The sequence below is a fragment of the Stegostoma tigrinum genome, chromosome 1 (genome assembly GCF_030684315.1).
Source record: "Stegostoma tigrinum isolate sSteTig4 chromosome 1, sSteTig4.hap1, whole genome shotgun sequence".
NCBI classification, from domain to species: domain Eukaryota; kingdom Metazoa; phylum Chordata; class Chondrichthyes; order Orectolobiformes; family Stegostomatidae; genus Stegostoma; species Stegostoma tigrinum.
Genome location: NC_081354.1, coordinates 43,401,803 through 43,417,203, shown reverse-complemented (window position 1 = coordinate 43,417,203; position 15,401 = coordinate 43,401,803). Strand labels below are relative to the sequence as shown.

At 38.9% G+C, this 15,401-nt stretch overlaps 1 protein-coding gene across 8 annotated transcripts in view; it reads right to left on the bottom strand.

Annotated features, from left to right (window-relative positions):
• Nucleotides 1-4,100: 4,100 nt before the first annotated feature.
• The window catches only part of fstl5 (follistatin-like 5), a 568,620-nt gene continuing 557,319 nt past the window's right edge, over nucleotides 4,101-15,401 (bottom strand). For all 8 annotated transcript variants that reach the window (XM_059645031.1, XM_059645027.1, XM_059645034.1 and 5 more), the window contains 3 exons: nucleotides 11,188-11,295; nucleotides 8,309-8,433; nucleotides 4,101-5,837 (listed from right to left, as the gene is read on the bottom strand). In XM_059645031.1, coding sequence (XP_059501014.1) covers nucleotides 5,135-5,837; nucleotides 8,309-8,433; nucleotides 11,188-11,295 — 936 coding nt within the window. In that variant the 3' untranslated portion in view covers nucleotides 4,101-5,134. The remainder of the gene's footprint in view (nucleotides 5,838-8,308; nucleotides 8,434-11,187; nucleotides 11,296-15,401) is intronic.

Here is a 15,401-nt window from a genome sequence, read left to right as displayed (position 1 = left end):
CATGTTTATCTCTCTGAAATAAGCATTTCAGTGAAACGAGCAGGAAAATTTGAGTTATTTGGTGAAGCTGAAATCTAGGTCTTCTCAATGCTTAATTCTCTGAAAGAAGCATTTCAATGAAAAAGCATGGAAAGTTGAGTCATTTGGTGAAGTTGAGATTTTAGTCTTCTGACGTGCTTATTGCACTGAAATAAGCATTTCAGTGCAACCAGCATGAAAAGTTGAGTGATTTGGTGACATTCAGATTTGTCTCTTACGCTGTGCATATCGCTCTGAAATAAGCATTTCAGTGAAAAGTTGAGTGATTTGGGGACTATGAGATTCTGGTCCTCTGAAGTGCTTATCTCACTGAAATAAGCATTTTCCGTGAAACTAGCAAGAAAAGTTGACTGATGTGGTGAATTGTAGATTTTGGTCTTCTCATGTGCTTATCTCACTGAAATAATCATTACAATGTAACCAGCATGAAAAGTTGAGTCATTTGGTGAAGTTGAGATTTTGCTCCACTAAAGTGCTATTGTCACTCAAATAAGCATTTCAGTGAAACTAGCAGGAAAATTTGAATCATTTGGTGAAGTTGAGATTTTAGGCTTCTGACGTGCTTATCTCTCTGAAATAACATTTCAATGAAACCTGGATCAAAAGTTGAGTCATTTGGTGAAGCTGAAATTTTGGTCTTCGCTCATGCTTATCTTACTGAAATAAGCATTTCCTGTGACACTAGCATGAAAAATTGAGAGAATTGGTGAATTTTATATTTTGCTCTTCTCAAGTGCTCATCTCTCTGAAATAACATTTCAGTGAAACCAGCATGAAAAGTTGAGTGATTTGGTGACGTTGAGATGTTAGTCTTCTGAGGTGCTTATCTCACTGAAATAAGCATGAAAAGTGTCCCCATTTGTTGAACTTGAGATTTTGCTGTTCTCACGTGCATATCTCTCTGAAAAAATCATTTTGTGAAACCAACATCAAAAGTTGAGCCATTTGGTGAAGTTGAGATTTTAGTCTCCTGACGTGCTTATCTCATTGAAGTAAGCATTTCATTGAAACCAGTATGAAAAGTTCAGTCACTTTTTGAAGTTAAGATGTTAGTCTTCTGACATGCTTATCTCTCTGAAATGATCATTTCAGTGAAACCAGCATCTGAAGTTGTGTCATTTGGTGAAGCTGAAATTTTGGTCTTCTCATGTGCCTATATTACTGAAATAAGCATTTCCTGTGACCCGAGCATGAAATGTTGACTGGTGTGGTGAATTTTAGATTTTGGTCTTCTCACATGCTTATCTCACTGAAGTAACAGTTCAGAGAAACCAGCTTGAAAAGTTGAGTCGTTCAGTGAAGCTGAGATTTTGGTCTTCTCACGTGCTTATCTTTCTGAAATAAGCAAATCAGTGAAACCTTCATCAAAACTTGAGTCATTTGGTGAAGGTGAAATTTTGGTCTTCTCTTGCGCTTATCTTACTGAAGTAAGCATTTCCTGTGACACTAGCATGAAAAATTGAGAGAATTGGTGAAGTTGAGATTTTGCTCTTATGATGTGCTTATCTCACTGAAATAACATTTCAGTGAAACCATCATGAAAAGTAGAGTCATTTGGTGAAGTAGAGATTTTAGTCTTCTGAGGTGCTTATCTCACTGAAAGAAGCATTTCAGTGAAACCAGATTAAAAATTGAGTCATTTGTTGAAGTTGAGATTTTGCTGTTCTCACGTGCTTATCTCACTGAAATAAACACTTCAGTGCATCCAGCATCCAAAGTTGGGTCATTTGTTGAAGGTGAGATATTGCTCTTCTGACGTGCTTACCTCTCTGAAATAAGCATTTCATTGAAACCGGTATGAAAAGTTCAGTCATTTGGTGAAGTTGAGATGTTTGTCTTCTGACGTGCTTGTCTCTCTGAAATAAGCATTTCAGTGAAACCCGCTTGACAAGTTGAGTTATTTGGGGAAGCTGAAATCTGGGTCTTCTCTCTCTGAGATTTTAGTCTTCTGAGGTGCTTATCTCTCTGAAATAAGCATTTCATTAAAACAGCATCAAAAGTTTAGCTATTTGGTGAGGTTGAGATTGCAGTCTTCTGACGTGCTATCTCACTGAAATAAGCATTTCAGTGAAACCAGCATGAAAAGTTGAGTCATTTGGTGAAGTTGAGATTTTAGTCTTCTGAAGTGCTTATTTCACTGAAATAAGCATTTCCTGTGAAACTAGCATGAAACGTTTTGTGATTTGGTGAATTTTAGATTTTGGACTTCTCACGTGCTTATCTCACTGAAATAACATTTCAGTGAAACCAGAATGAAAAGTTGAGTGATTTGGTGAATAGAGATTTTGCTCCACTGAGGAGCAATTCGAACTGAAATAAGCATTTAAAAGCATCAAAAGTTGAGTCATGTGGTGGAGTTGAGATTTTAGTCTTCTGACGTGCTTATCTCACTGAAATAAGCATTTCAGTGAAACCTGCATGAAAAGTTGTGATTTGGTGACGTTGAGATTTTGGTCCTCTGACGTGCTTATCTCACTGAAATAAGCATTTCAGTGAAGGTAGCATGAGAAGTGTACCCAATTGTTGAAGTTAAGAATTTGCTGCTCCAACATGCTTATCTGTCTGAAATAAGCATTTCAGTGAAACCAGCATGAAAAGTTGAATGATTTGGTGATATTGAGGTTTTGGTTTTCTGATGTGCATATTTCACTGATATAAGCATTTTAGTGAAACCAGCATGAAAAGTTGAGTGATTTGGTGAGTTTGAGATTTTGGTCTTGTGACGTGGTTGTCTCTCTGAAGTAAGCATTTCAGTGAAACCAGTGTCTAAAGTTGAATCATTTGGTGAAGCTGAAATTTTGGTCTTCTCATTTGCTTATCTCACTGAAATATGCATTTCCTGTGACACTAGCGTGAAAAGAGGTGAGAATTGGTGAATTTTCGGCTTTGGTCTTCTCTCGTGCATATCTCACTGAAATAACATTTCAGTCCATCCAGCATCAAAAGTTGAGACGTTTGAAGTTGAGATTTTAGTCTTCTGACATGGAGATGTATTTATCTCACTGAAATAAGCATTACAGTTTAACCAGCATGAAAGACTGAGTCATTTGCTGAAGTTGAGATATTGGCCTTCTGAAGTGCTTATCTCACTGATATAAGCATTTGAGTCAAACCAGCATGAAAAGTTGTGTCATTTGGGGAAGTTGAGATTTTTGTCTTCTGACGTGCTTATCTCACTGAAATAAACATTTCAGTGAACCCTGCATGAAAAATTGAGTCATTAAGTGAAGTTGAGATTTTGGTCTTCTAAAGTGTTTATCTCACAGAAATAAGCATTTCAGTGAAAGCAGCATGAAAAGTTGAGTCATTTGGTGAAGTTGAGATTTTGGTGTTCTGATGTGTTTATCTCACTGAAATGAGCATTTTCGTCAAACAGGCATCAAATATTGAGTCATTTGTTGAAGTTGAGACATTTGCCTGAGGATGTGCTTATCTCGCTAAAATAAACAGTTTAGTTAAACCAGAATGAAAAGATGAATCATTTGTTGAAGTTGAGACATTGGCCTTAGGATACGCTTATCTCGCTAAAATAAGCATTTTAGTTAAACCAGAATGAAAAGATGAATCATTTGGTGAAGTTGAGACTTTGGTGTTCTGAAGTGATTATCTCACTGAAAATAAGCATTTTAGTCAAACAGGCATCAAAAGTTGTGTGATTTGTTGAAGTTGAGATTTTGGCCTGCAGATGTGCTTATCTCACTAAAATAAGCATTTTCGTGACACCGGCATGAAAATGTATATAAAAATGTATACAAAATGTATAAAATGTATAGAAAAGTATTTTCAGAAATTTTTCTAATGCTCACAGCACCAGGGACCTCAGATTGATTCCAACCTCTGGCGCCTGCGTGGAGTTTGCATGTTCTCCTCGTGTCTGCGTGGGTTTCTGTCACGGTCCAAAGATGTGCAGGTTAGCTGGATTGGTCACGGGAAATGTAGGGTATACGGCATAGGGTAGGGTGATTGGTTTGGGTGGGATGCTCTTCAGAGTCGGTGGCCTGTTTCCACACTCTTGAGATCTATGCTTCTCCAATTTCCAGTTTCACAGATTCATACTGAGATGGCAAAATGTAAAATCTTTATTTGCCTCCAGTGTCAAGCAAATTTCTACTTATGCAACATTCAGAATTACGCAGAACAATCTATATTTGACAGACAGCTGTTTACCAAAGGACTTATGATGACCACTACATTACCATTTTAAGAAAAGGAGAAACTTTTAGTCAGTACAAACCAAAACATCCATCCATTGATTGCACTGTTATCTTCCCACAAACCATATTTTCCTAACCAGAACCTTGCATGATCATGGGTATCATAGCCTGTTCACACAACGTAAATTATTGAGTAGGAAGTCAATCCAGAGATACTCAGGAGATCTAAAAATGCTTTTGGACTTTAATAGAACACTTAAATGGTTGACAGAGTCCTATTACAGAGATGTTAACAATTTGATATAGGCTGGTTTAGTCTGCTTTTGTCAGCACATCTGCTGAAAAAAAGGGATTGCTTCTTTCTATGCATAACAAACCAATATTGAAGGCATCATTATTTTTATGAATTAGTCATTACTTGGACATTAATTTCGGCACTTAGATCTGAGCAGCTTTTCCTCATGTGATGAACAGTATGTAACCAAAATGATTAATAATTAACCCTCTTCCTAGAAATTAGGAAGGCACAAATAATTCTAGGGATTTGAAAAGTTAATTAGGAACATGGAAGTAGGAACTATGGGATTTGAAATCCATAAGCAAAATCAATTATGAAAGCAAAAATGTAAATAGGGTAAAAATTACAATTCCCTGCAGCTATTAGATTCTTTTTTGCCAAACCATTTTGTAGCTATAGAAAAACCTTTTTGTTAAGGTTAGCAACCTCTAGCACTAAGAAATTAGGAAATTCCAATTAGTGTCATTAGCATGGTTATGTCAGTCAAAAGATCTGGGTCTTTTTATCTGCAAATTTGTTTTACATTTAATTGTGCAAGTTATATAGTGTATCAAACAGAATTGTTGCTGCCCAAGTTGTTGCAGCTTAAGTGCAGTGGAAAACTCTGTACCAGGAATCTATTTTTCTTAAAAAAAAGTAATCTTCATGCTTCACCAACCCAAATTATTGTGTTCCCTTTATCCACCTCAGTGATCTCACAGTTTAACTTAGTAAGCCTTCCATCTAAAATAAACAAAGATTCTTTTGAGGGTGTCATGAGATACTGGCCAAACAGATCACTGTTTACAATCACTCGGTTTTTATTGTTCCATGGCCACTCTTCAGTCTTCATGGGTTCTTTTAGGCTCTTCACCATCTTCACTTTCCCTGTGGACAGCTCCACAAAGAGCACATTGGTTTGCACACGGGAGCTGGCAAAGATATTGTACTGATTGGCTTCAGTGAAAGAAGGCTGAAAGGTGGTATCTGAAATATGGAGGCTGGTATGTATTTCAAAACATTCTCGGATTTCCCCTTGGATGGTGATGGATTGAACTCTCATGAGACCCCTTTGATCATCTATACTGACCAAGTAATGTCCGTCTGGAGAAATATAAGGAACACCTGATATGTCACCATTGTAGCCAATTACAGAATCAGTGACACTGTCAACTATAATTTGTGGTTCAGTCGCTCCTGTAATGCCCACATTGCATTGAACAAAATAATATCCACCAAGGTGACTATAGGCAAGTGACTGTGGGACACAATTATAGTCTTTCAAACTGATGGTCTTAATATATGTCATGCTTTCAAGGTCAATTTTATGAAGGGCTGGTTCACCTTTGTGAAGAATAAATCCAAACCTGTAAATAAAGAAAAAATAAGTTCTTCCAAAACTGAATAAATATTAGATAAAATAATTAGCTGAAGCAGAAGCTTCACTTCAGTAAACAGTTCACGTGCATATTGATTGAAACCTGTAAAGCATTAGCCCCATAACAACAAATGTTGTATATTTTAAGAGGTTAAAAACACACTGATCCTTCCTAGCAAGGGCTAATTAGTGTTTTCTAAGCCAAGTAACACTGGAAATAAGAAAAATAAATTATGTTTTATTATTCAAGAAGTATTATCAAGAAATATTTTACAGATTCAGAGGACAATTGCAAAAACAATTTTGTTGTCCCACCTCTCCCTCCCATAAAACTGCAATTGTTATTTCTCTTATATTATCTAAATTCCTTTTTAAAGCAATTATTGAATTTGCTTCAATTAGATTCTGAACAACAAACTGCATGCTGCAATTGCCAGATTTCTGCAGCTGTGGCTTGTGAGCTGTGGAGCTCAAACGAAGTTCTAACAGTTGCAAGACTCCCTTAAATCACACAAATTGTTAAAGAGTGGATGTGGCCTAACAGGCAAATCTGGTCGGCCTGAATTTTTACCAAAACAAAACTAGGGAGACCTTGATAAAACAGCTTTGGTCTCCTGATCTATTCTAGTTCTGGAGGCAGTCCAGAGAAGGTTCACTAACTTAACTGGTTGATCACAGGTACTGAGGAATGAATTGTCTGCCTATATTTCAAAGGGAATTATGTACAAAAGTATTGCTAAAACTTGTACAAGGCACAAGTCAAATTGTGGAATATTGGGAACAGCATCTAAGGAAAGATATATGTCGCTTATGAAGCAGCCCAGAGAAAATTCACTTGGCTGACACAAGGTAAGGGGAGATTGTCTAATGAGGAACAAAAACAGAAGTTGCTGGTAAAGTTCAGGAGGTCTGGCAGCACCTGTGAAGAAAAGTCAGAATTTCACCACCCTCTGACTAAGAGATATTTTCCTCATAACACCTCTAAAATCTCCAGCCATTCCAGCCCCTGGTCATTGATTCCTTCTACCAGGAAAGGATAGTGTCTATGACTGTCATAAATTTAATTGTGATCCTCCAAGGAAAATAACTGGGTCTCTCCAATCTTTTCTTGACTAAAACTCTTGAGCCCAGCAGTTCTTCTGCACTCTCTCCAATGAAATCACATCCCTCCTATAACGTTATAGGACAGTATACAATACATGCCTGCCCAACATTTTATACAGTACCTCTCTCCACTTAAACTCTGTGTCTTCTAGATGTCTACTTCACCACTTTCTGTTCTGCTACATTAAGGACCCAGTGGACATTCATGCCAAGTGATCTGATCACACCTCTGATCCTCAGTGAATGTTACAAGCTCTACTAAAAGCCTCCCTTTTTCACTTTATTAAATCCTGTATATTCCTTGATATCCAGGCTCCCTTGTCTTTATTAGGATGTGTTGACTCTCATTTTCCTTGAATGCTCTACACAGAATTATCTAAATGTCAGGCAGTTATTTTTGATAAAGTTCCCTGTCCACTCTGGCCAAATTTTCCAGCATTTGGCCTGTATCGCTGTAAACCTTTCCTATTCAGGTGCACAGAGACCGGGTCCCATCACCAAGTCACTCTTTATTTACTAGTGCACAGTCTGCTTGTGGCCAGCCAGCTCAGAATCAGATTTTGAACTGAGAAGATTCTAATCTCTTGGTAATTTTATTTATTTTTTGTACCCATGTGTGTGTAAGTGTGAGACACAGTAAAAACACCAGGCATGTAAATAACTTTACTGATAGTCCACCACCAGGAAGAACACCCATGTGACCAAAGAACAAATAGCAAGCAGATCCCCTCTGGGGGTAATACCTATGTGAATCTCTTGGTTATAATGGTCAGCTAAGGCTTTCCTGATTGGAGTTGTTAACCTGGGGTAATCAATGAACATTTTGTGGTTGCTGGTACGTCAGGGTAACTATCTACTATTTGCAATAGATATGTAAAATTAAACAACTGATTAACCAGAGTTAATTCAATTATCCCATACCACCAGCCTCACTCAAAAGTAGTCCCTGTCAAAGAATCACTGTACAATACTGAGAGAGATCTACTTGAGCAAGGTTAACTCCTGGGAGCGAAAGTATGACTGAATGTTTCCTGCCACCAACTCCTTGTAGAGGAACTTCTTGACAAATTACATCTGCAAAAATCTGCAAGATTTTCTTCACTGTATTTGTTACACTAAATATTTGTTATACATAGGGAGTATATCAAAACAGAGCAGGAGATTCAGAATGGATGTGAGATTTTTTTCTCACTAAGAAGAAGGAATCTAGAAGAAGGGTGATAGAGGCAGAAACACTCATAACATTTTAAAAATGTGAACATGGCACCAAGCATACAAGGCCAAGTGCTGGAAAATGGGATTAGCATAGTTAGATGGCATTTTTTTGACTGGCGCAGAATCAATGGACACACCTACCTGATGTGATTAACGATGATAGTAGTATAAGGAATGAAAAAATCATCCACCCTGTCAAACTGCTTTCCAACTGGTTGAGTATGAACAGTATGATGGGCTGCACTCTCACTGGCTTGATTAATTACCTGTAGAAAAAAAACACTGAATGACATAGAAAATTTGCCCAGTACAGTCTCTTAAAATGACCAACAGTGAAGTAAAACTAAGACTTCTAATAACTTTTGTGGTTCAAAAGGCGTTTTTTTTTGTTCTGATGCATACTTAACTTGCTCGTCAACCGAAAAGAAATGCAATTTATTGCTGATTACAAAAGATCATGTATATTTTCCCCTATTCTGCTTGTGGATCATTAGAAAATTATGTACAGCTTTAGTATAAGCATTGTGCTACTGATTCTGAATCTCATCAATAATGTATCCTGCAAATAAACTAGTTGTTTGATCTTTGAGATATATTTAAGGTTATGAAGCAATAGTCATTTTAAAAAACTTCATTTAGCATTACATAGATGATGAGACAGACAAGTGTTATTGTTGACTGTTACATTGACAAAGTAATCAACACTTTACATTATTGGTCTAAATACTCATAATGTACTTCTGCATGTGTGGAAGTGGATGGATGTGTTGGATTGTAGTAGGCAAAGTCACACAGCACAACTAGTTATAGTCCAACTAGCTTATTTGACATTGCAAGCTTTCAGAGTACTGCTCCTTCATTAGGTGAAATGAAGCACACAGGCAATTTCTATACAGAGATAATGGCAAGATAATTCCAGGTAATTAAGACTGTCAAAAGATAAGTACAAATAGTGTGAGTGGAGTGGCGACAGTCTTCACAGGTGATTAGAAGTGTCAAACGTTCTGAGTAAATTGTTAACAGCTGAACAGCAAATGACCTATGATCTGATTGATTAAGGCAGAACTATAATTACAAAAAAATCAAAACTAAGATGGGACTAGAAACAAACCAATTTGCTAGAATAACATTATGTGTCTAATTTTGCATCATTTTGCAAGATCAAAGTACCAAATAATCAAAAACTGTACAAACTAACTAAGGTAGAGAGTTAATGACTAGTTATCAAGGTGATGGTGTCAAAACAGAACAGTAAGAAATATTTTACACAGAATAATGTGACACGAACTCAGTTCACAGATCACAGTTGAGGCTATCCTCATGGATATGGTTGATTTCTGCTCGGCAATTTTGCACTGTTGTAGGTCGCCTTGGAGGATGCTTACCTGAAGAATGTCCTTGACTGCTGAAGTGTTCCCCGACTGGGAGGGAACACTCCTGCAAAGCAATGGAGTCTGATGTCCATTCATCCATTGCATGGTCTATATTTTCTCACCAATATATTCTTGCAATGTATGAGTTAGACAAGGTTGGCTGAGTCACATGAGAATGAACTGTATACATGGTAGGTAATGTTCCCACATGTGACAGTAGCATCCATATCGCTAATGTCGTGCAGAGGTTGCCATGGTAAACTTGTGTGATGTTGTGGTTGTTGCTCTCCTGAAGGCTAGCTTGCAGTGGTCCACAGATAACATTGCTTCACTTATCCAGCTTCAAAAGAAGCCATCCCCTATGGACAAGCCCTCCATACACACAGGATCTGATTAGGTGTGGAGAAAGATAATTGAGACCTACTGATGTCCTCAAAAGAATGGAATACGATGGCCAGAGATAACAGAGCTGGATGAACACAAGCAGGCCAAGCAGCATCACAGAAGGAGGAAAGCTGACGTTTCGGGACTAGAACCTTCTTGCAATGATCAGCAATTGATGAATTGCCTGCTCTGACATACCAATCTGACTGCAACAACCTCCTCAGAAGACAGACACAGAACATGGCTGATACCATTCATCATTCAGTACTTCCTTGGAGTGGAGAAACCACACCTTTGTTCTTTACAGCCTTCAACAAGTCATTGATGATGACAAACATCTCACCAAGGCCATCCCTATGTTTCCACTTAAGGCCATAAGACATAGGAGTGGAAGTAAGGCCATTCGGCCCATCAAGTCCACTCCACCATTTAAATCATGGCTGATGGGCATTTCAAGTCCACTTCCCTGCATTCTCCCCATAGCCCTCACTTCTCGCCTTCAAACAGCTGCCCAATCTCAAACAGCTATCTAAACAATATCAAGTGTAAAATTGCTTACTTGGGGGATTTATGTGCTCTTGGAAGCAATCCAGCTTTTAAAATACATTTCTATGTTACTTGACAATAAATAGAGGTTCTCAATTATTCATGAACACATTAAAAGTTAGATTGCTTCCAAGGGCCATAATCTCTCAAACAAACAACTTGGCCCTAGATCTTAACAAATTTGAACCAAAAAAGACTGAAAGAGCTTAAACATTATTTTGCTTTTAAAACTTTTCCTGCCTGAACCCTTATCACCTTGCAAAAGATCTAAAAGGTTTCCAGAGATGGGAGTTTTTTTTACTTTTTAAAAGATTCTATCCCTTGACCTTGGGAAAACAAGAGAAAACAACAGGGTCTTTCGCCACTTGCCTTTTTGCCATTTACCTCATTGGCCTTTTTCTTTGCTGTTCTATCTCCATGCCAATCTGATTCAGGGAAGTAAAATTTTCAGTCAGGCTGTACATATACAGCCTGACTGAAAATTTTAAACATTTAGAGGAGTTAAGATCTTGAGTCAATACGCAGTGTTTACAGTAAACTCAACAATTTTGCACACCTTTGCTCTTGCACTAATTACACACAATTAGAATGCATATGTATAACTTGCAATTTTTAATGGATTACTACTACCTCTTATTAAAATTGGCAGATCACAGAATGTTGTTGAAACATTTATTGTCAACAAAGTATTTTGATGCTGGAACAAAAAATACTTACTTGCAATGTTGGTGAGTCTTTTTCATCATCACCCCAGCTAAGGAGCCAGACTTGATCATGTGATTTATCATAGTGAAGTTTCACTGGAACTGGATCAGTGGCTACAATCTGTAATGGAGAACAGAATCAAACCGCCATACAACTCTGAATTAATAACAAATAAAACACATCATTTTCAAGAGTCAATCATCCAATCAGTGGATGAGCACAATCACTGACTGTGATTTTGACTAGCCACTTAATTCTTTATGTAGAAATTTGGAATGAAAGAGGTGGGGGTAAAAAAGTGGGCGATTGGGTAAACATTTGTTCCAGATTGAGTCCAATGAAGGGCAAACTTTCATTGGTGAAATAAACCTGGAGTACAGTCACACATTTTTGAGACATCATTTAAGATGCAAACAGTCCTTTAAAGGATTCTGAGGATTGTCTTCAGTTCATAGACTTACAGAATTTTTAATTGGGCCAGTTACTCTTGGATAATTGCTCTGCAATATCAGTCACTGCATGAAAACAAGCACTTCCTAGTTTGAAGTCAGCTTTGTGACAGTTCTCTGAAACTGCTCCAATTCATGAACACCTATTTGAAAATAAACATAATGATACTCATTTTTTCATGAGTGTGATTATCTCTTTGAAATTCCTGGAAAAGCTCAGGAGGTCTGGCAGCATTTGTGGAGAGAAATCGGAGTTAGGCATTTCATTCAAGTGACCCCTCTTCAGAACAGTTCTGAGGAGGTGTAGCCTAGAACTTTGTGGGGAGCTAGGGAAGTGACTGCTGGGCCCTTGGCTGAAATATTTGTATTTTGATTGCCACAGGTGATGTGTTGGAAGACTGGAAGTTGGCTAATGTGTTGCCTCTATTCGAGAAAGGTGATGAGGAAAAGCAAGGGACCTGTAGACTGGTGAGCCTGACATCAGTGGAGTGAAAGTTCTTGGAGGGGACTCTGAGGAACAGGATTTTCATGTATTTGGAGAGGCAAGGAATAATAGTCAACATTGTTCTGCACGTGGGGAATTGAGTCTCACTAACTTGAATTTTTTAAGGTAATAACAGGCAGAACAGTGATGTGATCTATATGGACTTCATTAAGGCAGCATCCATGGAGAGAAAGCAAGCTAATGTTTCAAGTGAGATGATTCTTCATCAGAGCTGAAGTGAATTGTGGAGGGACAACATTTATGGAAAGTGACAGAGGAGGTTGGAGTGCTGGGGAAAAAGGATGGCGATAGTTCTGATGGAGTGATCAGAATGACATCAGCCATCTCAATTTCTCTGCTCCTCTCACTGAATCTAACCCGTCCCCTTCTGAAATTGTCACACTTCTCTCTTTCAGGTTCAACCCTAACTTTGTTATCAAACCCATCGACAGAGGGGGAGCCATTGTAGTCTCACCAGACATTGATCTTTACCTTTATCTTTATCTTTATCTTCAACACCAACTCTCAGACACTTCTTCCTACCTCCCTCGGACGCCACATCCGAAAATTGTTGCCTGGGCTGTCACTGACTTCATCACCTCTGGAGATCTTGCCCCCACTGCCTCCAATCTTATAGTCTCCCGGTTCTACCTCCTTCCCAAAATCCACAGACCTGACTGCCCCAGCAGGCCCATCGTATTAGACTGTTCCTGCCCCACCAAGTTAATTTCCTCCTATCTTGACTCTATCCTCTCTCCACTTGTCCAGGATGGTTTGAGAGGCCTTGGCTTCCTCCTTGATCTCTGGGCTGAACAATTTCCATCCACCACTACTCTCCTCTACTGGTCATGTTCTCTCACTGAACAATGGCCATGGGTCTCAGTTATGCCTCTTTAGGGGATATGTGGAACAATCCTTGTCCTACACTAGCCCCCTCCAACAACTCTTTACTCAGGACATTGACGACTGATGACTGTTTTGGTGCCGCTTCATGCTTCTGCCAGGACCTTGAAAAATGTGTTTACTTTTCCTCAAATTTCCACCTCTCCATAATTATCACATCATTCAGTTCTGAAACTTCCCTGTTTTGCCTTGACCTCACTATCTCCATTCCATTACAAAGTCACTTATTTATCTTCATTATAGCTCTTCCCACCCCATATCCTGCAAAGATTCCATCCCATTCTCACAGTTCCTTTGCCTATATCCTTTGCCATCTCTTTGGATGATGCGATCTTCCAAAATAGCACTGCTGACATGTCTTCTTTCTTTGATAACTATGGTTTCCTACCCATTGTGATTGAGAGGGCCCTCAACTGCATCTGACCAATCACCTGTGCTTCTGTCCTTGCCTCTTCCCATCACTTGCAACAGCGTGATTGGGACCACCTTGTTCTCACTTTTCACCCCACCAGAGTCAATCCTAATCAAAGGATTGCTGCCATTTCAGACAACTCCAGCAGAATGCCAAAACCAAACACATCTTCCCCTCACTCCCCCTGTCTGCACTTCACAGGATTGTTCCCTCCAGGATACCCACCATCAACCACCAACACCACGTCCCTTCCCATAGCACCTTCCTATGTAACTGCTCCTTCACCTCCTCTCTGCTCACCATCCAACAGGCTTTCCAGGTGAAGCATTGTACCCCCTCAAATATTGTGTATCATAGTCACTGGACCCAATATGGCCTATTCTACACGGGAGAATACGAATGCAAATTGTTTGATTGCTTTGCAGAACACCTCCAGTCAGTGCGCAAGCAATACCCCAATTGGGTAACATAGCTTCTTGTTTGCATGTCTGCTTGCCTGTCCTCAGCAAGCTGCAATGCTCCAATAAATCACAGAGCAAACTGGAGGAGCAACATCTCATCTTCAAACTAGGCAGTTTACAGCCATCTGGGTACAATATTGAGTTTAACACCTTCAAATTACAAAAGCATTCCCTCCCTTTTTGCTTTTTTTGCTACATTCTCTGTCACTTTCTCCCCTCTCCCTCCACCCTAGTGGGGCCGTCCAATCTTTTCAGTCTGGAAGTCAGACACACCATTGTTCTCCCGTCTTCACAGCCTGATCACTTAATCTGAACTTCTTTCTTTCCTAGCGCTTCAAATCCACTGTTGCATAAATGTTGCCCCTCCACACTTCATTTCTGATGAAGTCATCTAGGCTCAAAATGTTAGCTTCTATGGATGCTGCCTTACCCATTGTGATCTCCAGCACTTTTTGTTTTCAATAGTGAGAAAGGTTGCCTTTATTAGTCAGTATGTTGCAGCTGTACAGGATAATACACAAATTGTCATTTTTGGAATACTTCTGAAGATCTCCCTGCTGGTTATTAAACTTGAAAGGGTTATTAAAGGTGTTATTAAACTTGATAACAAGTTCAGAAAAGATTTACAAGGATGTTTGGAGGGTTTGAGCTGTAGGGAGAGGTTGAATATGCTGGGGCTATTTCCCCTGGAGCGTATAAGGCGTATAAAGCGTATAAGGTGATCTTATAGAAGTTTATGAAATCAAGACAGGCATGGATAGGATGAATAGCCAAGGCCTTTGCTCCAGAGTAGGGAAGTCAAAAACGAGAGGACATAGGTTTAATGTGGGGAACGATTTAAAAGGGGCCTAAGGAGCAACATTTTCACCCAGAAGTTGGTGCATGTATGGAAAGAATTGCCAGACGAAGTGGTGGAGGCTGATACAATTACAGCATTTAAAAGTAATCTGGATTCCTGGATCTGTATTCCTGTAAATAGATTAGATATTAGATAGATAACTGGTCGGCATGGATGAGTTGGACTGAAGGGTTTGCTTCCATGCTATTCCATGAATCAAAACCGTAATTCTGATTTCTCTCTCACAGATGCTGCCAGACCTGCTGAGCTTTTCCAGCAATTTCTGATTTTTTTCTGATTTACAGCACCCACAATTCTTTCGGTTCTCATTTTCTCAAATATGGTCTGACTTATACACTAACCAGGGTTAAAGCTGTTAAATTCTACAGGGACGTCATATGGTATTTGGCTGGTCTTTCAGATTAAATCAAAGTTTACTAAGATAACAGTCAGAAGGTGGGGCCATTGCTTCACTAAACAAAAAGTCCAACAAACTGCAGATGTTGGAAATCAGAAACAAAAACACAAACTATTGGGAAAACTCAGCAGATCTGGCACCACTTGTGGAGAGAAAGCAAATTTAACACTTTGGGCCCCGTGAGCCTTCTTCAGATCTGATTTTACCTAGGACAAGTTTGCTTTATATGATGAAGTTAGGGTAATGGTAGGTAGGTAATAA